The 23,520-nt window shown below is 43.9% G+C and overlaps 1 protein-coding gene across 5 annotated transcripts in view; it reads right to left on the reverse strand.

The window, feature by feature from the left end:
- Window positions 1–1,108: 1,108 nt before the first annotated feature.
- The window catches only part of ITGA7 (integrin subunit alpha 7), a 54,137-nt gene continuing 31,725 nt past the window's right edge, over window positions 1,109–23,520 (reverse strand). For 4 of the 5 annotated variants that reach the window (XM_063293543.1, XM_063293542.1, XM_063293546.1 and 1 more), the window contains 20 exons: window positions 22,627–22,834; window positions 22,175–22,368; window positions 21,542–21,630; window positions 20,714–20,841; window positions 19,016–19,111; window positions 17,628–17,692; window positions 17,188–17,357; window positions 15,750–15,899; window positions 14,688–14,800; window positions 13,877–14,066; window positions 12,809–12,892; window positions 12,627–12,706; window positions 10,677–10,754; window positions 10,349–10,451; window positions 9,197–9,373; window positions 7,924–8,022; window positions 6,453–6,566; window positions 5,825–5,923; window positions 5,155–5,280; window positions 1,109–2,655 (listed from right to left, as the gene is read on the reverse strand). In XM_063293543.1, coding sequence (XP_063149613.1) covers window positions 2,476–2,655; window positions 5,155–5,280; window positions 5,825–5,923; window positions 6,453–6,566; window positions 7,924–8,022; window positions 9,197–9,373; window positions 10,349–10,451; window positions 10,677–10,754; window positions 12,627–12,706; window positions 12,809–12,892; window positions 13,877–14,066; window positions 14,688–14,800; window positions 15,750–15,899; window positions 17,188–17,357; window positions 17,628–17,692; window positions 19,016–19,111; window positions 20,714–20,841; window positions 21,542–21,630; window positions 22,175–22,368; window positions 22,627–22,834 — 2,543 coding nt within the window. In that variant the 3' untranslated portion in view covers window positions 1,109–2,475. Of the gene's footprint in view, window positions 2,656–4,537; window positions 4,651–5,154; window positions 5,281–5,824; window positions 5,924–6,452; window positions 6,567–7,923; window positions 8,023–9,196; window positions 9,374–10,348; window positions 10,452–10,676; window positions 10,755–12,626; window positions 12,707–12,808; window positions 12,893–13,876; window positions 14,067–14,687; window positions 14,801–15,749; window positions 15,900–17,187; window positions 17,358–17,627; window positions 17,693–19,015; window positions 19,112–20,713; window positions 20,842–21,541; window positions 21,631–22,174; window positions 22,369–22,626; window positions 22,835–23,520 lie in introns of all 5 variants that reach the window. The other variant, XM_063293544.1, reaches the window with a different exon arrangement.

A 23,520-nucleotide genomic window follows, 5' to 3' on the forward strand; every position in this document is an offset into this window, starting at 1 on the left:
GCATTTGCAAACTGTCAAATAGATGCAACCTCAACTAATCGGTCCATGATTACTGAATACCTCCCCTTCCCTTTAACTATCTTCTTCCCCAACGAACACTTCCTGCAAGTTCTTGCTTTGGATCCATCTCTAATTCGCCATATAGATGATTTGAGGAATGCTTTAAATTTTTTGAAACTTTTTGCTATAGTTGTGATTAGATCAGTCCCTATTATGCAAAGACAAGTTCCTGCTGTTTGTGCACAGCAGCCCTTACCTTTCAGCTAATTTGTCTTTTAGGGAGAAAGTGAGGGTGAGAAACTTATTTCATATTTGGAAATCATAAAGGGTAATTCTGAAAGCAAATTGTCACAATTCCAGGAGGCAGAGCATAGGCAGCCAGATGTGCTAAGCACAGCACAACAGTGGTGCCCCTCAGCCTTAACTTGCAAGACATTAAGACTCAATGTGCTGAAAACAAAAGTTGAGTATGGCAGTGAAAAAGTTAAGGGCATGATAGCTGGTGGGGGGGGGAACTCTGGGGTGCTCCCTTCCCTTGGTGCCCTAAGCACATGCTTATTTTGCTGAATGGTTAATCCAGGGCTACAGGCACCTTCATTAAAAATGGTGAAGGGGAGCAAGTGACAAAACTCATGTCTTAGCATTACAATACAAACTGAAATACAAACTGTATTTCGATGTGACATCATGATGCAAGCATGAAAAGGCAGAGCTTATACTGTATTGTCATGATGCACATTCCATCATGTGATGTCATTGTAATCAGGAACAAATGCCATTAGGGCAGAAACTTGAAAGAAGCATCTGGGATAATCCAATCAATAAAATCAAAGCTGGCCTCAGTGCTTTTCTCACTAGGGAAGGAGACAGTGGCTGCATTCAAAATACAAAACTAAAACAGATTTCTTAAAGCATCATTTGCTGAACAAGCTACAGTAGCACAGTTTGCATAGAATGCACAGCTTTCATACCTCATGTTAAACCAAAACCAAACTTGGCTTAATGTTATGAATGAATTGGTGAGTTGGATAATATAATATGAAGCCGCAATAAAAATAGCCTCCAGACACTTACTTGTCATGAAATTCACTAAACTTGCACAGAGGGGTTCTAAAGTAGGGAAGTCATTTAATAGTGAAGCCAACCTCTCTCACACGCACCATTTTTCTTTAAACTTTATTGTTTTTTGTGGCATAAAAATGGTTTTGCATCTCCATTAAGCATACAGGCCAGACAGTGTGGATCAGCAGGCAGAGTCTTTGCTTGCATTTGGCTTTATCTTTTTGGCATAATTTTCCTTTGAACTTGGTTATTTTTGCTACTCAAAATTTATCTGACCTTTCTGGTAAGTATTGCTTATCAACTCTATCCTCACAGTAAGCTGATGAGGTAGGTTGCTGTGTTCCAATGGTATAAAGAAAAAAAGAGAAGAGACAGAGGTGCTAAGGCAGCCAAGGAAATCAATGGACAGAGAGACAAGTGTATGTGTCTGTGTGTTTATGACAGCGACAGACAGACAGGTATCTATAAGGCTGGATAGGGATGGGCCTGTAGAGTCTTACCTTTTTTCAGAGAAGACGACAAGCAACCAAGAGAGATTTTTAGTGCTGTCTTTAAACATAGTGATAAGAACCTTTGATACTTAAAGCATGTCCTATCAGATTCAACTGAACTCACCACTGTAGGCATCAAGTGCTTCTAATATTAGTTAGACAATGAAAATTATAAAAAGCTGGTAAGAAGACAGCGAACTTACTCAAAAGAAGGCAACCTCTGTCACTCTCTCATTCTCTGCATGCACATACGTACGTACACACACACACACACATACACACAGAGGCTTTGAGGCCCTGTACACTGCTCAAGCAATCCACATTCTCCTCATTCCCAAAGGATCAGATCCTGCAGTATATTCATGCTGTTCTTGCAGTGGTGTCCTCAGCCCTAGGAAGAAGGTACCGGCAAGCCACTTCCGAAAATGTTGCCGAGAAAACTGCTGGCATTTGTCCCTGGAGTCAGGAGTGACTCGATGGCCCAAACACCCAAAGGCAGAGACAGCTCCAGCTCTCAACATCAGGGTGCCCGGTTCATTGGTATTTTCGCCCTGGCTGATGACTCTTTGGGAAAGTGAAGTGGGGGGGAGAATATTTCCTCAGACAGACGCTGGCTCGTTTTTCTCATCAGATACTGCTCAGCTTTACAAGAAAAATCAAAATCCCTGGAAGTAGAAACTCTTAAACTGTTTGGCATTGTCCAATCTATCAGCACAACCCCCACTGTTAAACATCAGCTCCCCCAATGTCTGTTGTACCTCCCCAGAAAGGGTCACCCAGCGCCTGCGCATCTTTGAGAGAGAGAAGCACACCAAGAGCACAGCTCCAGTTAGCCAGGCTCGTGCCATTGAAAGGTCCCTCCTTAAGAAGTAGTCTCCTTATAATCAGGAACTTGCAAGAAGAGGCCAGAGTAGGGAGGTAGTTAGGCTGAAAGAGGAACATGGCCATCACTGTCCCCACTCCAGCTAGTAACCCAGTCTTTCTTGGTGATGGTGCCTGTCTTCTCCTCATGGAAAAGCTGGCGCTCCTGGCGGGGAATCTTGACAGCATGGTACTGGGGTATCTTGGCCTTCTCATAGTGGGCACGTTTGAAGAAACCAAGCTGGAAGAGAGGAAGTCACTATGTGAATTCAATGAAGTTAGTATTGCCTCCAGTTACTGCATGAATGCTAGAAGACATTCTTGGGTTCTGCAGCTGAGCCATACGCTGCATCCATCAACTGCCACAGGTCAACTCCAGCAGCTTTTCTTCATCTAGTGGGATGGAGACATTCAGTGCACACCATGCATCTAGAACATATAACTTTTGGGGCTCTCTAGATGTGTTGGACTTCGACCATCACAAACCTCTGTCAACATCTGAAAAATGTCTGAGAACAGAAGTCCAATACACCGCAGGGGGGAAGTGGGTGTTATTTTTCACACTGAGGAAAGTAAGGAACAGGTGTATACTGTCCTGCCTTCAACAACAACAACAACAACAAGCTTCCCGCCACCTACGTCAAAAGAATGATAGGAAATGGACAAATGTTTTGCTCCCCTAAATTGCCTATATACAATATAGGCGCCTCATCTAAAAATAGAGCACTCAGTGGAATTCTTGCACTCTAACCTTAATCTTTCTTCTAATAAATATTATTAGTCAGAATCATATTTGTTTTTAAATCAGATTTCCAGTCTGGACTGCAAAGGAAGGAGGGTGGCTGTAAGGGGTGATGATGGAAGGCTGATCTGTTATCAAGCACCCTGACACATGTACAGACAGGAGGATTCATTCACCCTAGATTTATCCTTTTGCAATCATATTCAGATTCTCCTCTGCGCTCTCCTAGCACACAATTAGATGCTGAATCCCTACATGCCAGTTTCAGTATTTTAGTGTCTATGTCATTAATAACTGAAAAAGAACTATGGGGAAATGTGATTCTTTCCTGCCCAATGGACTCCTGCAGCCCTTATGAAAAACCAGCCAGATCAAATGCCCATCTCTTTACAGATGATGAGAAGAATGCAGATAGAGCTGGACTAGACAAAGATCAAATTACTAGAGTTGCTCCCATCCACTGCAAACATTTAGATGCATCCTTACATACTGTAAATATTCCTAAGCATCTTTCATGTTCTTTCTCAACCATGCAACAACTCAAGATTTGAGGGGCTTTGGGCAAGATGCCATCAGGAGGCCCTCTGCCTATTAGGTTAATATGATTCTTCCTTGCTACTGTTCCCGGCTACCCATTTGTCCTTGCCTTTTGGTCCCATTCAGAAGGCAAGGTGGAAAGAGGCTGCAACTCCCCCCTGGCCTTTACTCACTTGCTTCAAGTAGGCAGGTGAAGAAGTAGAAATAGTACGGAGGAGCAGCAGCCGCCATAGCAGGATGCTTCAGTGGATAGGTTTCAGCTGAAGTCCCAATCCACTATTCCTACTCCACCCATCTATCCATCCCAAGAAGTATATTCTCCAGTGTGACCTGGTTGTCCAACACTGGAGTAGTAACATGTTCTTCAGGCTTTACAGGTATGCCTTTCATGCCCCCCAATAGATTCAGAATTATGTTCTGCACCTACACATCTTGCCAATGCCTTTAATGTTTCTAGGCTTTGCTAACTGTTTGTAATGTCCTTAACAATCCATGTGTTGTGTTACATTCAATATTGAATCATATTATGTTACACGATGTAACACAATTGTGAGTTTCAATTGTGTGGCATTTAATATTCTTGCATCCCACAGAGCAATAGCACATGCAGACAAGAACTGTAATTCCTCCTATCTGTTAGGATTTGCCAAGTCCTGCAGACATGCTTCCATATATACTTGGAAATGCAGACGGTGGAACTACTGATGGTGAACACATGCACTAGTACTCTTGGGTAGCTTATGGGAACAGCATTCCATGACTTGCTATTCCTCGGTCATCTGTGCTCTCACACACTCCAAAACACAGGGAGAGGGTCAGTTAGGTAGGTGAGACCAGGTATTACCACTAGGCCTCCATGGCCTGCCTGTCTGCATCAGATGGCTGTATCGCCAGCCGGGCCCGATAATAGTTTGTGGAGTATTTGGAGACCTGGCTGGTCCTCTTGAAGAAGCCACACTGGGAATTGGGAGAAGCAGGAATAGTATTATCAGACGTACTAGGGTTCTGCTCCTAAAGATGAAGTCTTCTTCCCTTAAACGCCCATCAGAGTCCATGGATGCCTTCAAGCAGATGCCATCTCCCCACCAAGCTCCAAAATGGAGTTTTTAGATGCCCATCAGCAGACGCTTATTTCCCCAAATGTGAATCCCAGCAGATACGCTGCAACTGTTTTGGAAGGATGTGATCTCAGGGACATTTCAGCTATAAAGAATGGCCTCCAGGGAATGGATTGTTACAGTAGAAATAATCACCGTGAAATTGAAGATACTGTTAGACAACCATTATGGTTGCCTGGGGATACAATGTAACTTGGGACCATCATTTCAACTGAAGTGACATAAAAGTACCCGAAACGCATGTATGTGTGTAAAATTTGCCTCAGTATCAAGGCTGGTAGAGAGACAAGAGGCAAAGCAGTACCATCCCAGCCACCATTGACCCTTTCTCTGGCCAGCTCACCTTCCATAAGATAGAGACTAGCAGACCCAGTACTAGGATTCCAGCTAGTACAGCAATGAGGATGATCCACCAGGGCACACCCCGTGTCAAGGCCACAGCAGGGTCCAAGTAGACAGTCACTGGGATCTGGGGAAGAGAAAATTGCAGAAAATGAGAGACCAAACCTGAAACACGCAAGAGAGGGTACAGGTCATGCTGCTCTTAATGAAATAGCCATTCATTACTGTTTCTGCCCTGCTTTTACATGCAAAATCTCATAGCTCATGGAAGGGGTTGATCTGGCCAACTTCGCTTTTGGCCTTATAGCCTTTTTCTTGTTCTTTTAATGGGCACCACTGACTCGTAAAGCCTTCTCCAATATCTGGCGCTTAATGACTCCAGTAATATTCTCCTCCTCCCTAACACAGGAGCAGTAGGTGGTTCATGAAAGAAGGAGATGAACACCTTAAACCTTTTGTGGCTTGGTGCCCTCCAGATGTGTGATACTTCAGCTCCCATGATCTCCAGTCAGCATGTTGTTTTGCCCTATTAGCTGCAAATTATCAAAATTGAAGTCCAAGACATTTGGAGAACAACAGGTTGGGTGAGATGATCTTAAAGAGCTGCAAAATATTTTACATTGCACAAGGAAAACATAAAGGGGAAATGAGTTGTGGTGAGGCTGCAACACCTGCGTTGTGGCATCTTTTAGGACCAGGTTGCGGATGGTGGAGCTCACTGAGATGTTGGCACGAACAATCACTTCCACTGATGTCATTTGAGCAAATTCCTAGGAGCGAAAGAAAACCGGGTTCAGCATATCCAAGAGCTGCCCAAGTGCCCTCCGGGGAACAGCACAGACTCTTAGTTATAACGTCACAAAGAATGCAAACTATACTCGCTTCCTGGGTATCATTTGCTATGTGATGTGGAGCTTCAAAACCCTGGAGTTCAGGACTGCGAGCCACCATGTTAGCTAAGCTACAACAGCTCCCATAAAGATATTGTAGGGAGTGATTGATGATTCTTTTTCTCACCAGTAGATGATATTCAGTGGGAGGGAAAAAGAAGCTAGGGAATAAACCCATAACCACTTGAAATTATCCTGCATTAAGTCAGCAAGGACAGCATTGCTCCCTAGCTTTGTTGCTGAAGCTCAATAAAGCTTGGTCACAAGACACCAAAAATATGTTAACATACTTTTCTCCAACTCAAGAATGGGAGGAATGGATATTAACTGGCTGTAAGGAAGTGCCCTTTGGATCTGTGTTTACATATGATTCTATTCTTCTAACATCCAGCAGGAGGAGTCATACTACCTCCAGGAAGGTGCTGTTCCAGAGACGGGCCCAGATGGTGAGCACAGCTGAGCGCTCAAAACTGTAGAGGGGACACTGGTATAGCAGACAACGAGCTGTGCCCAACACACAGTCCTGAAGCAGGAGAAAGAAGTGTGATTGAGGACGTTAAGAGTCAGGAAGGGAAACAGTATCAGACAGCCTCACCTATAGCACAGGAATCCTTCTCCCATTATGGCAGTCTTTTCTGTAAAGGGCACTTGATTGGAACAGCTTTGCAGTGCTGACAGCCCCACCCTTTCATGACTCTTTCTGACTGTAATCACAATAGCCTGTTTACTAGCCCATGGCTCACTTTATGCAGGGGTGGCCCACCTGGGCCCACATAAGTCCCCTTTTGTGGCCCTTGGAGCCCCTTTTGCCATGATTGCTGAAATTTGACAGGAGAATTTTCTATCATCTTAAAGTAGGTAATGGATGAAGACTACTGTGTAAGTCTACATTAGGCAGATTTAGATACCTCCCCCCATTCTCCCAACTCATTCTTGCCAATCCTCTTCCCCCCAGCCCAAAGTTCAGTACTTGGCCACCAAGAGGTTGCTCATTTCTGACTTGAAGGCATTAGATTCCTAAATATCTTTACTTTCATTTCAGAAAAGAGTAAGTTTACAAACTTCATGGATTCCAATAGTTCCTCTTCGTGTTCCACTAACCAGGGCACAAGGGTATCTTGTTCACCATTTTTAGAGAACACATCCTTATGATCTCCCCTTCGTCTCATGCCCAGCCCACCACAGAGGCAGCTGTTCTGTTGTTACTGTTCCCCCCCCTCCTTCCCCAAGACAAGGCCTTGCTTGCCACAGGAGCTACCCCCAATGCCTTTTTAACAATATCAGCAGTGATGTGGTCAGGATCTGCCCAGTTCCTGTTGTCTACTTTAGACTGCTGTGGACATGTCCCTTTCCCTCTGGTCTAGTGTTTTTGGATTTAGCTGGGTCTAGGATGTTCCCAATTTCCCAGATGAAACCATGGTTGAGTCTGTCCATGTGTTGTGAGATTAAGGACTCCACAGTTCAACCCTGAGCTACATATATTCTCTTCTATTGGAGTCCTGGTGTTGCAGTCATTTAATGAAATCCAGGATGTGAGGCTGCACATTTTGAGCAGAGAAAGAAGGGACTATCCAAGGCTTTCAGCGCTGGCCATTTTCCCCTTCAAACCACAGTCACCAAGCAGTTGCTCCTAGGTGTACTTCCAAATACATGATTTGTCTTTTAAGTGGAGCTTTTGGAGGCTCTTCTTCTTTTCTCAGAAAGTCAGTCTTGTCATCCTTAGCAGATTTCCTCTACCTTTGCCACTGCTTCCCAGTGAGGGCAATGGGAGTCACCAAATGCCATGCAGAGCAGCAGGTTATATATCTGCAGGGCAATTCCACAGAGGTGGTATTGGATACATGGGGTCCTGACAAACAGTCTTAGGGAGCTTCACTTACCAAGGTAGCATTTTTTCGTCCTTTCCAATAAGTCAATGATGGGCTGGACATCTCTGCCTGCTCAGTCTCACGTTTCTTCCTTCCTTGAGGAGGTGATTCCTGTAAAAAGACAACACTGGACCAGGGGCACCGCAAACATTTGCTATTTTCTGTTCTCAGAATGAAAACAGAATCTGCAGATTATCAGTTTGCAAAAAGACTTTGATACAAATGCAGAATTAGTTCCTGAATTGGCCCTTTTTCTTCCCTCTTCCTTTCCCCCTCCTTTTTACTTTTGGTCATGTCTTTTTCAGTTTGTCAGCCTGCCATTTTTATTGATGGTATATAAGCCGTTTTGAGAGGTTTGGGGGCTGAAAAGTGGTATAAAGGTTCTTGAAAGAAATCAATAAATGTGTATTAATGATTTTAATGGTTCTTACAGCTATTTCCCCATTAGTGATTTATAGCTTCTTCTAGCATCATCCAACCATTGTTGTGCCAATATTACAGTAATAAGGACAGGCTATACATTTCCTCCATAATGGCTCAGTGATGCTAGAAAGTGCTATAAATCTCAGATGAGGAAATTATTTATGTTTGGAATGAGAAATATATAGCATTTACCTGGAAATAAAGACTAGTATTCCCCAAATAGTTTACCTTTAAAAAGAGAGGGTTATTTTAGGTTCACTAAGAATTGCATTAAAGGCAAACAAGTTTGTTTACGTATACTCTTTCCCAGGGGTCATCTTACATTCAAGCACTGTCTTCCTTTTTAAACAACAGTGGTCTAAACTAAGCCAAAGCAACCCTTCGGCACTGGTGTGCACAAAGCCAGATCTTGCTTTTCCATAAGGAAAACACGCAATGGATGGAATTCTGTATGAGGGATAATACGAAATGGATTGTCCTTTTGAAAGCAGTGTACAACTGAGATATATTTAAGTTTCTGGATAATGAGTTTATCCAACTGCACATATGAGGTACACCAATGATTCTGGAGCTGTGAATATTCCTACAAAAATTAAATTTCCCTTTTGCAGGTGTATGTCCTGAATGTGAGGCATCAGTAGTAGAGAAGGCAAACATATCTGCAAAAAGATGTAGCCAAGATTTGAATGGGGGAAAATCTTCAATACCTTTAAGGGTGTTTTCTCCATTGTAACCAGTGTAGAGTATCTGGAGCTTGGCACCCCCTAACTACATCTGCCTTCAAAAGTAGGAGAAGGATGTCTACCATCCTCATTCCTACAGCCAACATATCCCATTTCTATCTAGCAGCCATGGTACTTACCAGAGTCAGGCCCAGGGGGTTGGGTTCAGGGGTGCAGGTTGAGTGATGCTGGGACTGGGTCAATAGCTCCAGCTTAAGGGGGTAAAGAAGCCACTTTCCATTTGAAATTTCATAGGGCCACATGAGATGGAGGAAGGTGGAGCCCAGCGTACTGAAGGGCTGGCCTCTGGTTGAGACCTAGTGGGGGCAAAGAAAGAGAGAAGCAACTCTGGATTTTAGGAGAGCAGACTTATACAATTACACCTCCCTAATTCAGTATTCCTGGTGGTTAACATCAGTGGGAGCCTTTAGAAGTGAAAATACAGGATAGAAATTGTAAAATTAAGAATCTTGCCCTTTAAAAAGCCATTTTTAGCAATGTTGAGGGATAAATAAAGTCATCTTTATTAAACTATTGAAAGAAGCTGTAGTTCAGATGCAGGCCATTTGAAGCCTCAAGGCTGCATGTTGTTCCTGAATACCCATGAATTGAACCTAGATCATAGAAAATCATATTGCCTGGTCTTGCCTCTCCATCAATACAAAGCTAATGCAAAGGCTGAGAGCTGACAAATTTCATTAAGCTCACATTTAGAAATGGGGGATACAGACATTCTTCCATTAATACATAATCACACTTTTTGCCACAGTCTAAACATAATATATCTAATGTTCTTTGTAGAGTGAAGGAAAGACATTGGGGACATAATTTAACAAATATTATTTTAACTCTTAACAGTCTTTGAAGAAGCCCATAACATATGCACTAAAGTTCCTTCAAATTTATATCTGTAGCATAAAAACAATGAGAGCCAACCTTTTTAAAACATTCTCTGAGAGGTCCAAAAGACTAAAAAGATATTTTCCCCCCCTAAACTATTCAAATTTTTAAGTCATAGGAAACAGAACTACAGTACTATTCTTTAAAATCTGGAGCCATTGAATGGGAAGTATATAGGATACTCAAATTCATTATTCCAAATATTATCAACATTCATTTTTGAAAACTGTTTTTTTGTTTTGTTTTGACCTATAACTCTTACAATCCCTTATTGCTGACTAGGAGGGCGGAGACAAGGCTGCCTAATCCTGTTCCAGGCACAGCAGGCATCGACATGAAGGTGCTGTAGTCATGAAATCCAACCCTCATCTGCAGGCATCAGGATCACTTACCGTCACCCTGAAGATCACCGGGCTACCCACATCACTTTCCTTCTTCATGGCACTTTCACCCCGTACCACCCCACTGAAGAAGAGTTGCTTTGGTTCCGGCAGTCTGCAGAGAGATGTGTAAAAGTCTCAAGGGGCAGAGAGCTAGAAAGTCAGCCCCCCTCCCATTCCACTCCATGTCCCAGTCTCTTTGGCTGAATGAAAAAAGGGTAGTTTCTTTCATTTATTTTCAATAACCGTGTGAATAGGTTCTTGGGTGTCAACATATCTTAGCCTGAGGGGAAAAAATTATTATTGGGGGCAAAACAAATGCTTCCCAAGTTGTTTTTACCCAGTAATTGAGAGAGGAAGCTCTATGATCACTCGGGCTCGTGCAGCCACAGGGGCCAACCCAGATTGCTCGGAGATCCTGTGAGGAAGAAAATACAGGAGCTCAGTAGGGTTAAGATTTGGCACAATTTGTTCATGTTTATGAAGTACTGAATTCATATCCCACCTTTCTCAAGGGGACATGCCAATTCCTGCCACTCATGTCCATCTTACTCCCTGACACCCCTGCAGACCTGATTGATGACACCCTACTTTCCTAATATATCTCATAAGGAGTTTTAAAAACTCAAGTAAACCCAAGCTTTGGCCTGGTAATTTATTTTATTTATTTGATTTGATTTAATTTATATAGCTGCCCATCTCAGACTAGATCTTAGTCCCCTTTAAAATAATTAAATTGCAGAGGGAACACGGACATCCACAGAGGAGTAAGAAAATGTCAGGATGGGGACTACAACTGCTCAGTGGAAGCCCCACCCCTTTTTACATGCAGTGCCCATAAAGAAAAGGGTCAGGGCTTCGATCCCATGGCCATGGTATAGAGACTCAGGGAGATGACCTCGAGGGAAATAGGCAAGTATTGGTACATTAGCAAGGAGGGCTGAAACACTCCTTAAGTCCTGGGAAACAAAACAGTATTTGGAAGAGATTCAGGCAACTCCACCCTGAATCACCGGGGTATAAGAGGGAGGGGAGGTAAAGCACAATCGGGCTTGCAGGATTCTGTTAGTAGAGCCTATCTCAATACAGGTAGTCCTCGGGTTAGGACAGCAATTGGGACCAGAATTTCCATCACGAAGCTATGCAGCTGTAAAGTGCAATGTCACGTGACTGCATCGCTTAGTGATGGCAATCCTAGCCCTCCCCACTGCCACTGTTAAGCAAGGATCATGGGCTGTTAAGAGAGGACCTCTTTGCAGCTTCCTGCCGGCTTCCAACAAGCAAAGTCAATGGGGAAGCTGGCAGGAAGTCGCAAATCTCGGGTGGCTCGCAAGCAGGCTGGCAGGTAAGTGGCTGCTGCCAGTTGGTGAGGGTGCACGAGTGGCCATTGAGGCACAGTGTGAGTGCACAGTGGGGCCAGGAGTGGCTGCTGCTGGGTGTGCAAGGGTGCGCGGGCAGCCTTTGGGGGTAGCTGCTGCCAGGTGGGGGAGGGTGCGTGAGGGTGCACAGGTGGCCATTGAGGCGTGGCACAAGTGCAGTGGGGCTGGGATGGCTGCTGCCAGCTGGGGAGGGTGAGAGGGTGGCTGGTACACATGAGCGCAGCAGGGCTGGGGGTGGCTGCTGCCAGGAGCATGAGGGTGTATGGGTGGCCATTGAGGTGCAGCATGAGCACGACAGGGCTGGGGATGGCTGCTGTGGGGTGCGCGAGGGAATGTGAGGGTGCACAGCTGGCTGCCCCGGGTAGGGGAGTGCTGTGGGTGCCACAGCTTCTTGGGGGAAAAAGCTGCTGGAGTGCAAGCAACTTACCAGAGTGACTTGCAACCTTCCTTGCCGGCTTCCCCGTTGACTTTGTTTGCAGGAAGCCAGCAGGGAAGATTGCAAATGCGATCATGTGATGCAGGACGCTGCAACCATTGTGCGAGCCAGTTGTCAAGTGCCCAGATCATGATCACATGACTGTGGGGTTGCTGGGACAGCTGGAACTTCAAGGACTGGTCGTAAGTACCACTTGCTCAGCACTGTTGTAATTTCAAATGGTCGCTGAACTAGTGGTCGTTAACTGAGGACTACCTGTAAAGTATAGCTTCAACCTTCCTGTGGAGTTGGTTTTCTGATGTGGTCTACCTCATAGGGCTGACACGTGGTCACCACTGTGACATTTTTTTATTCCTCCCCACATGGACAACCTTCCCTGGGGATGGGATCTGCAAAGCTAGCAGAAAAGTTCAAGGAAAGTGTTTTTCTTTGATCCAGCATAAAAAATCAGTTCTCATGAGGAAGAATTACTTACGTAGTCAGTTCCAGGTTTACTTCCAGTTCTGTGGTCTCCAAGGTAATGCCTGAAGTGCTCAGAACAAGGTAGAACCGAAACTAGGGGGAGAAAGAGAAGAAACGGGGATGGAAATGAGAGCTGTGGAGAAGCAAGGCAAACTCTGTTTTCAGGGAGGGTGACAAAGGGGAACTGGCCTTCACCTGTGCTCCACGCTTCATGGGGTTCCCAAGCTCACATTCCACATATGTAGCATTCTGGTTAGACACGCAGGATGGAATCTTCTCCTATGAGAAACAAGAAAGGTTCAACTACAATCAGCCATTGCACACCTGACCATTTATGTGTCTTACTCTCCCAAGATCTGGCACGTGAAGGAGTTGAAAAAATATAGCAACACCTGAACCAACAAAATGATAGCAGAATTGTAGAACTATCAATAGTGGCTCATGTAGTCTGTCTTTATTCTTGTGTGAGTGTATGTATGCATGTGAGTGAGAGAGATAGTATCAAGAATTCCACAATACGTTATTTACCTCTTCTTCAAACAATGTTAAAGGCTAAAAACTCATTTAAATGTGCTGAATCTGTATCTGAATGAAGGCACACAGCCCTGAAAGTGCTTCTACCCTCAGGGGAAGAAACAGTGGCACCTCTGTGCTGTCATCATCAGAATGGCACCACTGTTCAAATTTACTCTTAACAGTGCTTTTTTTTAACCAATGCAGCACGATCCTACTTTAGTCACTCTCCCCTCAAACTGAGAATGCTTCAATGCAGTTATGCAACCCCCAATGGCCCCATCATCTTCATAACTTCTGGGATTTATAATTGTGCCACTTTCTATGGGTCTCCATTATCCTGGCACAACCCTTCCTGCCTCCAGAAGCATTCACCCCTTGCGCCTGCAGCTTAACAATAGTATCTATAGTCATAGCCCACAGAGCGGCACATTCCATCTCTGTGCCGTAACTGCCAGCCCCAGCATGTCAGCTGGAATCCTTCTTCAAATCCCAGCTATGGCACTACTACGGCAATTCCAAAACCCAGATGATGTACAGCCTTAACGGTCTGTTTTGTTGTCTCACAGTCCCTTGTGAGCCACTTCTTTAAACTTCACTCAGCCTTTAACCCTGAATGACACTACCATCTCTCTCCAGAAGCAGCCTGTCCAACATCATCAGACTTCTGGCAGTCAATCAGTCCTTTAGACTGGCCCTTCCCTTGGCTCTCCCTATGGGCTACACCATGCAGCATTTTCCAAAGGGTACCGTTGCATTGTAGTGCCGTAGACTAGCATAAGTCAAGGTAGGTGGCAATGAGATAAGCAGCATGGCTTCATGGGCATCATCACCATCCCGCTGCGGCTCATCAGAGACTGAAGGAAAGTTAGTGATAGAGATTCCAAGGGCTATGCCTTTCTGATCGCTCATGGAAAAAACATCCAAGCCATCATCACCTCTGGAGGAAAGAAACAAAGGTGATAATTGAAACGTTGACATGACGTAATTGTGGCAAGTTAGGAAACCTTCAAAATGAGAATTTCTAATTGGACTAGCTCCTGTTAGCCTAAGCCAGCCCCAGCCAGGGGCTCCTTCATAGTGGGTAGGGTGAAATATGTGGGCCTGTTATAGTAGTTCCTATTTATTTACTTACTTACTTACCAATTTAATTTGTCACCGCCCATCTCCTCCGACCGGAGGGACTCTGGGCGGTTTACAATATAAAATTGTAATGCACCTCTTAAAATTCCTGAAACTCTTTCCCAAAATGGTCTTTGACCCTTCATCCCTAGTCTAGTCTAATTAAGGGCAATACCTCCAAAAAGCTCATGTTACTGATTCTGGAAGAGGAGGATCAACTGATTTCCTGATAACACTGACCTGTGTAGCATTCCACAACCCCATCAGACATGCTAAAATGCTGGAGTGCAAAGCTACCTGGTGGTGGTGATTCATTTGTGTTTCTTCTTTGTTACAATTTTTATCTATTTGGTACATCAACTACATTATTAATCCTAGAAGAGTCTTGGGAAATAACATCACTGTTACCATCAAATGAGAATCTGGATTTTGTTCATACCTGGGTAGAGGTTGGAATACAGCATCATCAACACGGGAGTGGAACTTGTATTTCAGCTGCAGGTTGCTTTGGCAGATTTTATCCTCCCCACACCCTTGCTTAAGGAAATTGACCTGTAGGAACACAGGACCTCAAAGTCAAGGAGAGGTAGCTGCAAAGGAATTCCACTAGGGTTTGATGAAGGCTGCTCCACTGTTCTCTGAAGAAATGTGTCTTTGCTACATGCCACTAAAGACCCTGGCATCTTCTGACTGCAAACATATTGGGCCTCCCTCTCACTTAAACTGCCAATGTTGGTCCCACACACAACCTGCTTAATTGAGTTGTGAGTCATGCAAACAGGAAAACTGGCAATTGTTATCGATTCAAACGGGGCTGCCATTACAATAAGGGAATAGATGATGTAATTATCGCAGATTATCTACTTAGAAAGAGGTGATAAAATGTAGCAAGCTATGAGTAATCAACTTTTTGTTATTCTTTAAACAGAGCAACATCATCGCCCAACTAAGCTGTAATATAATACATATAAAAATAGCAAAAGGCGCATTGAGCAGCAAGAGAAGCTTTTGTCATTAAACTGGCTTGAATCATCCCCTTTCCTTCAGAAACCATAGGACAACTATAATAAAATGCATAATTAATTGAAATACATAATTTGTCTTTAAATGTTCCTGCGGTTTGCCCGGGGCGGGGTGGAGGGGTGAGGAATGTTGCAAGTTCACTCTACGTTTCTTTTAAGCCTTCGGTAGCATGGCTTGTGACATTACTGGCAGCTTTGGTGTGCTCTGTGAGGTGCTGTACACTGCACATTGCTGTGGAAGAAAGCAGCACACACATAAATCCATAACTATACAAAACAAAAGGAAAAACCAGGACCAGCCACAGATTTTCCTTATTTGACTCCTTATCCCCAGCTGTTCATTCAACTTCATAACCCAGGGATTCTGAAACAGTAATAGCAATGATTAATGGAGTCCCACTTTCTCTTGTAGTTAACCAGTGAACAATGGGGGGAAAAAAACCTCCTTCCCATAACCATGTCCTCTGATGCCTGCCTACCTCAATCCTTTGAGAGTTGTGTGGCAGGGCATTCAGTACAGGGGGGAGCGACCCCAGGGTGGCCCCTGGGATCTGGCGCCTGCTGCGGCCATGCTTGATGTTGTAGCTCATCATCACAACAATGGGATGTAGCTTGTCCCGGACTTGCTCCTACAACAAAGATAATCACAGCATATCTTGCTTCCCTGAAACAGCTTTGGAATGCAATTCTCAAAAATTTTATCATAGTACATTCAAAAGCCAAAAATGACTGAACTGGTCCAATCTGGAAATGGAGTCATCCTGAGGGTTCCAGAATTGCATTGAGAACAGATTCTTTTTCAGAGCTGGTCTTCTTCTGGAACACTTGGAATGGCCCATTCCAGGAAGAATGGTCTGCTTCCCCTGTGGAACATTTTATGAGAAATTCTGCATACCTCTAACATCTCCCCCTGCTACTTGCTTCCTCTGAGTGCCACAGTGACAAGAGGCCACAGCTGTGAATTCATAGCCAATATTTCAGGCAGGATGTGGTGGTTAGTAACAGCTACTAGAAATGTGAGGGTAGAAAAGCTTAATTGGATGGGGGAATTGTGAGAATCAGTGCAATGTGATAAAATCTAAATGCAGATGGATCTGATAGGTTAGCCTGTTGTTTAGATGTTAAAAACTGGACCAAGAATTCGTAAATTAGTCATTGCCTTGGACTCTCTAGACGTAACATGGGAAGATCTGACTAAAATAGCTTTCTACAAAATAGTGAAGGGCATTTTAAAAGGAATTAAATAATTGAAAGATCTTGAAACAGAAGGCTGGGTCCAACAGCATGTTTGTGGACAAAGGACTCTTGCTGTCCACCCCCACTCTCTAATTTGTTTTGGAGGCTTGAGAAATCCACAGAGAAAGAGGAAATACCATTGTATAAGTGGAGATTCACTGATATAACCCTGGATGCAGGCCATATTTTATAAATGGAAATTAAAAATTCAGAAAGGAGCCTGAAATAAATCAAGCCTTCCCTCCCACCTACAGAATAGCTAAGGATAGAAAATCCTCTGTTGTTAGAACAAAGATCTTGTTCGCTCAAGGAATTTTATGACTACTGTTATCCAAAATCTACCGCAAGCACCCTGACTTACTTGGCTTCTTTTCAAATTCAGCTTGCAGTGAATACAGAGATGCTTCAAATGCTTCAAGTGACAGGGTCTGTGTACCTGCATGGGGTAATCTATCTGTCTTTCATCTTTTTAGTCTCTAAGTTGTGCCATCATCAACAGAAAGCAAAATGGGGGAATCAGGCCACCCCAGAATACCACTGTGGATCTTGTCAACCATGTGATTAAGCCAGCTTCTTTTATGGCTCATTTAGAGCAGACCTAGGAAAGCTGTTTTAGATGGCCTTCAGAAATCAAGAGCTCATTGTCCTAAGAGACCCAGCAAGTTCCATTATGAGACCCACCTTCAGTTGTAATGTGGCCTTGGTGCAAGTCCTTGACTGTTGTTTGGGCAGCTCCAACGTTCCAGAGTACTGATGCTCAAGATCATTGGCCTTCTGATTTAGGAAAAAGACTCTAGAAGTTTTCCCTTGCTGCCGGTGGTCACCATCAGCTTCAAAACGGTACTCAAGTTCTGGGGGAAGAAGCAGAGACTGTGAGCTGGGGCAGAGGAGAAGGTGAAAGAAAAGAGGCAAAACATTATTTCTGCTGGTGTCCAGATTCAGCTTCTTGAAGAATTCTATTCCTTGAACAGGGTTGCCTTGCCCAATTTTAAGAGGCTGATTTACTATACAGTCTGTAAGACATAGTGCACCAACTACAACCAGGCTTTTTCTGTAACACCATTATGATTTAGGCATTGAAATAGTGTCAAAAAACCAAGAAAGTTCCAGCCAGTACTTACTGATGGGTGGGCTATAGCTCGGAGGGTTGGCTGTATAGATGAAACAGGCTTGGACTTCCACACTGCTAAAGAAAGCAGAAAGAAAGAAGAAAGTAGATCCTGACCTTTTAAAAACTAACTATTTACAGCATCATCACAATGGCCTGGCAACCCCAGTTTAACCTTTCTGTCCTCATGATGCTGCTCTTGTCTCATCCCAAGACAAGAATTTACACAGCCTTATTCTCTGGTTTTCTATGCTACTTGCCAGCCACAAAATACACAGTACAGCAACATGCTGCTAAAAGTAATGGAGGTTGTTAACTAGGGCAGTGCAGCAATTGGATTCAAGGAAGAAAAGGTGATTTGAAACATGCAGCGGGTGGGTGCGTATCACATCTGAAGGTACGTCAAGCCTGTCTTTTCCCAGGATTGTAATGTGCAAGCCCAGAAAAAGATGCAGTTTTTTTAAAAGCATTGCTGATAGGTGCAATGTGGGCATCCTTGCATGCTTTGAATCACATTTTCCCCTTCAGTTCCAGATGACTACATAGACCTATGATTAACATAGAACTCCTCCCACACTTTTGTTTCCATCTACAAAACTGCAGATTCACCCATGGAGTCTGTCACAAAGATCAGCAGTGTGGTTTCAAAGCACCCATGGGACTATTGCCCCACAAGTCAGCTGATGGTCATTCAGTGTGTCCAGAAGACATTACTTGCACTGCAAGTTTGCTGTATTTGAAGATATTTGGATGAACAGCCTAAGTCTAAACAAAAGCAATAAAGTGTCCAAAATCATTGTGTATTACCACTCTGACAAGGTCAACGTTCCCAACTACGGAGATACATAGATGCTAGGCAGTTGTGTGGCACAATGTGGGAGAGATACTTATCAGCATGCACTGACAGTGTTTCTGGTGTGAATGGTGTTGCTGGTCTTGATCCTTACCACTTCATTCCATCTCTCAGGTATAACTCACCAGGCCATGAATCTCTACCCAGAACTTCAAACAACCAGAAACTAAATATTTAAAGCAAGGAGATCCATATCGAAAATGGCCCAAGAGCTAGTTAGCTACAGCTAGCTTGCTTCCCTCCCTCCCAGCTGGAAATAGAATGCAGGGTTCTGTCCTCTGCTTCAGCCCACTGGTTCATCTTTCCCAATCCAGCACTCTTCCAACATATGTGAGTTACAATCCACCTGAAGGTTTCTAGGTTAGAAGTCTGCCCTTGACCCAACATCTATAGAAGATTAAATAGTTCTTATCATAGCATATACTAAGATACAGCACCAAAGTTACAGGCATATGCATGAAAGAGCTGCTTGGTGTTCACAGAGAAAAAGAGCAGGAAGGGTTGCAGAAGCAAGGAGATACAATCAAGTAAGAAGAGATTTTCCTCACCAGATGCCCTCCAAATAGCGGCAGTTAACATTCTCCAGATCAACGTTTTGGGGGTTGGCAGTAATATTTCTGGAGACATGGATGACAGGTCGAGATCTAAAATATACATTGGATAGCAGTAAAAGACTGAGACAGCTGCAGACAATGAGGCCCACTGAAGCCCAAAATGTTAAGAACATGAGTTGTGACAGCATTTGGTAATGCTCAAGGATCCTAACTGAACATCCAAATGGGATGGAAAAGTTCTCATGTTTATGGGAGAGATACATTATGTTCCTTCCCCTGGTTCCTTCTACTGTGTATAAGGAATCTGTCATGTTTTCCTCAAATCTATTTCCAAATATAATTACAATAGTAATAGAAGAGAGTAATATAGGTTATAAACAGATCTAATCAAAATCATGGTGGAATCCCAAAACCCATCTCCTCCTTGTGCTCACAAGCCCTTTCTTTTACATAATAGTTTGACTGGCAGTCCATAAAGTATAGCCGGCATTCTGGACTTTGTCAATAGCCCACCCTTGCTGCTGATCTTTGCTACTCATAAAATCTGTATTAGGTTTCTCCATGGGAGACTGCAACCTTAAGAGAATTCTATAGAGAACCAGCTTTGAGAAGTGAGGTGGAGATTTAAAAAGGCAGTGGGGGAGAGATTCCCTAGAAAGACAGATGCCTGGTACCTTACCCCATACACTTAAGTTATGGTGGCAGGGGCTAGAAATATCACAAGATTCAAAGCCTGACCCCAGAGCTTACTAGAGGATGTTGTCTGCTTGGAGCTGCCTGATATTCTGCTGCATCAGTCTGACCGCGTCTAGGTTCAGAACTATTTGTGGCTGGATGGGCTGTACCCTAGGCACATCCTGCCCTACTTTGCCTTATAGCATGCACCCCCACCCACCCACCCCCCGCCTGCACTTTCAGATCATGCTGTTACAATTCAGCAAGAAGATGGCAGTGCAATTTCAGGGCATTTCAGACCAAACTGCATTGCATTCAGGCCAAATCCTTCCTCTAAGCCAGCCTTTCTCAACCTTTTGACCCTGGAGGAACCCTTGAAATACAGTTCAGGCCTCGGGAAACCCCTGCACATTCAGGCTCAAATATAGGCCAGAAGTTACTAAATTATTATATTTGTTTCATGGGTAGGCCTGTATATATGCATTAACAGTGTTCTTAACTAAAAATAAAGAATGAAACTTACCTCTTTCATGTGAAATTGCCTGAACTTGAAATAATTTTTTAAATAAATTGTGATCTCCCAGGGAACCCCTAGTGACCTCTCGTGGAACCCTAGGGCTCCAGGGAACCCTGGTTGAGAAACCTTGTACCCCTTTGCTGTCCTATATGCTTCTTCTTGTGTCAGGACAGGACAAGATGTGAGACCCGCCCCTAAAAGAAAGACTTGTCTTTGAAAAATGTTAAGCTGCAAGAATCCTGCTTTCAAGAAAATAGCTGCTGCAGGAAAAGACTTGGAAATATAATTGGGGAGGAATCAGTGGTGTTAGCTAATGTCCTAAGATGGCTTTTACTTGTTTGTTTTTTACCCTGCTTATTGTATAGGAGTTCACACTGTTCCATCCTCCCATTTTTGTCCACAAGACTATCCTTGTTTGTTGGCCCAAAGTCACCAAATGAGCTTCCCTTTAAGCGATTTAATCAATGCAATTCATTTCCCCACTCTTTTCCCAGGTTTACCTGTACAATACTACTGTGTCAGACAGTGAGCCCACCAGGAGATCTGGATAAAAGTTGCCATCAATATCCAGCCCTCCAGAAAAGGAATAGCCAAACTTCTTGATGCCAACACTCTCCCCAGTCAGGATCTGCAGAGATCAAGGGTGTAGTAATCAGAAGGGAGTAATGATGATAAATACAAGGATGGGGATATAGTATGTTGTCAGCTCCACTAGCTAGGCCAGACTAGGAAATCAACTCCACGGGAAGGCTAAAACTACTTTTATTGAGAGTGGCTACACTAACAGAGTCTGGCAAGTCTGATCGTACTGTATTTCCTTCCCCTTTCTTGTGCTCCAATGAATTAGGGAGGCATCTGTCTGAGCCACTTCTGAACGTTACCTCGTTGCTCTGGACTTAAAAAATGCTTCAGCCCTTTTTGCCAGGTCAGTGTTTCTCGACCTTTTTTCACCCCTTCCCCCCTTCCCACCTTGTTTTTCTCCTGTGACCCCCTGTCCAGGTCCCATGACCTGACATGGACATGGGACAGTAACTGGTGCATTTTCTGGCATCAACAAGACAATATTTGCAGTCTGCACTTTTCTGTGGCCCCCTCGGCATGTGCCATAGCCCCCTGTTACATGCTTTTCACCTGTGGCCCCCTTGAAATATCCTAGGGCCCCCAGGGGACCATATGCCCCCTGTTGAGAACCACTGGCTTAGGCAACGGTTCCTCCATATCTCTGTCAAGATAATCTTCCTTACTTTCTATATATGTAGAACCAAGGCAGAGAGTAAAGATGTAATATTTCCCAATCATTTGACTTAATTTGAAGGAAGGGGACTGACCTGGGCAGGTTTTGTCACAATTCCCAAATTACTGCCATGATAGATGTAGACTTTGCCATCACCATCCAGTGGGGCTCCAACCGCAAAGTCTGGAAAGAAGGAAATTGGGGTGGAGGGGGTAAGAACCACTCACCATAGCAATTCTAATTATATTGCAAATTCCTAGCTTCCATAGGCACTTCTAATACAGACATAGTCAGGTACTAGTATGCAATGACAGCTAGTTTAATGTTAGTGTCATACGTATTCATTCATTTACTCATTCTATTTATATATACATATACCTACTGTCATATACAGTATCTATTACCTCCACCATAGGTGCCGACATCACATAATCCAGGATAGCCCAAAATACAGTGCCTCTGATATTGTCTCTCCTCTATTTTCTTTCCTCACACATGCTTACTTCTCCAATGGTTCTCCTTCTATTTCAAGAGCCAGCCAATACTTTCCTACATACCGGCTTTTGAAAGTTTGTCCCCCTGATTCTGAGAGGCCTGCTTCCAAGCATGTATATTTTGCTTGGCCCCCAGAATCCTCCTAACCATAACTCAAACTCACAGGTAGCACACATAGAACCAACCTAAGTATTTGCACCCTCCTTTCCCACAACAGGTTCAACAACCTCACCTTGAAAACCATCTTGGTTGAGATCACCAATGGCACCCACTGTGATGCCAAACAGGGAGTCATAGGAGCCATTGAGGCGAATGGGGAGGATATTTTCCCAGCGCCCTGCTTGGTTGATGTAAACGTAGACAGCTCCTCCAATCCGTTCCTTTCTATCAAAGAAGTTTGGTGCTCCAACCACCAAGTCCATCCATCTAAAGGAAACAAGCTGTAAGTGTGGCTTACATCTTGTTCGAGGCACACAAGTAGCCAAAGCAGTCAGCCAGAATGAGCAAGCGACTCACTACCCTTCCTCAGATGGCTTTTCAAGCCCTGCTCCAGCAGTGTCCCCTGTGCACTTGGGCTAGACAGGGCAACAGATCACCCAAGGCAAGACCATAGTATAACATGAAACAGAGCATGGAGCAAAGAGCCCTTCAGGCACAGGACCCTTTCCTTCCCACGTTACTTACCCATCATGATTGAGATCTACTACAGCCAGGGAGTAGCCAAAGGATGAAGTCAGTTTCTCTCCTGAGAGAATAACCTCAGGCACTAAGCGGTTAACATTGTCCTGATGCAGGATCACCACTGCTCCAGTATGATTTGCTCGGGGTGCACCTGTTACAAAGCTCAGCTCATTCTTCCTGGTTATCCCCACTCCAGAGTCTAAAGAAAAGCCTGGAATGGGAGGAAGAGGTACTTCATTATTTGAGAAAGAGGTGTTCGTGTGCATTAATACAATATTCCCAGAATTTTCATTCCAAAACTGTAAAATCATGAGCTTTCAATAGTGGTACCAATATGTAAATGAACAAACATGCACACACCTGCATGCTCACATACACACGCACACACACACCATTCATAAACATCACAGGCCCAGGACCTACTTTGAACAGGTTGACATTTTTGTTCCTCAATTGTTCAGAGAATGAAAGCCACTAAAATCACATATGAGGTGATTACATAATAAGGTCCTCAAGTCATCTTTTTATCTGCTCTTTTGGTTTAGTTTTGGAACCTGAGCCTCAGTGTTGCACAAAATGGTAACTTAAAGTTACCATATATCGAAAGAATCCCTATAATGAAAATGAGAAATATCAGAGAGGGTCTCCAGCAGAGAGGGATCAGAGAGGGATCCAGCAGCCACTGTAACTGGTTGCAGAACTAGTTGGAGAACTGAAGAAGCCTCTTCTCCTTTACGGCTATTTTCCCTTGTCCTTTGTGGGATATGGCTCTTCCTCACGGCTGAGTTAAACTGTTATCTGCCAGCAGAAAAATCTGTCAGTGTCAACGATGCTGCTCCCACTGCCTATCCCTATTACGCCACAGTAACAAGACTGGCAAATGGTGCTGCCCTTCCT

This window comes from Candoia aspera, chromosome 2, assembly GCF_035149785.1.
Source record: "Candoia aspera isolate rCanAsp1 chromosome 2, rCanAsp1.hap2, whole genome shotgun sequence".
Classification (NCBI taxonomy): domain Eukaryota; kingdom Metazoa; phylum Chordata; class Lepidosauria; order Squamata; family Boidae; genus Candoia; species Candoia aspera.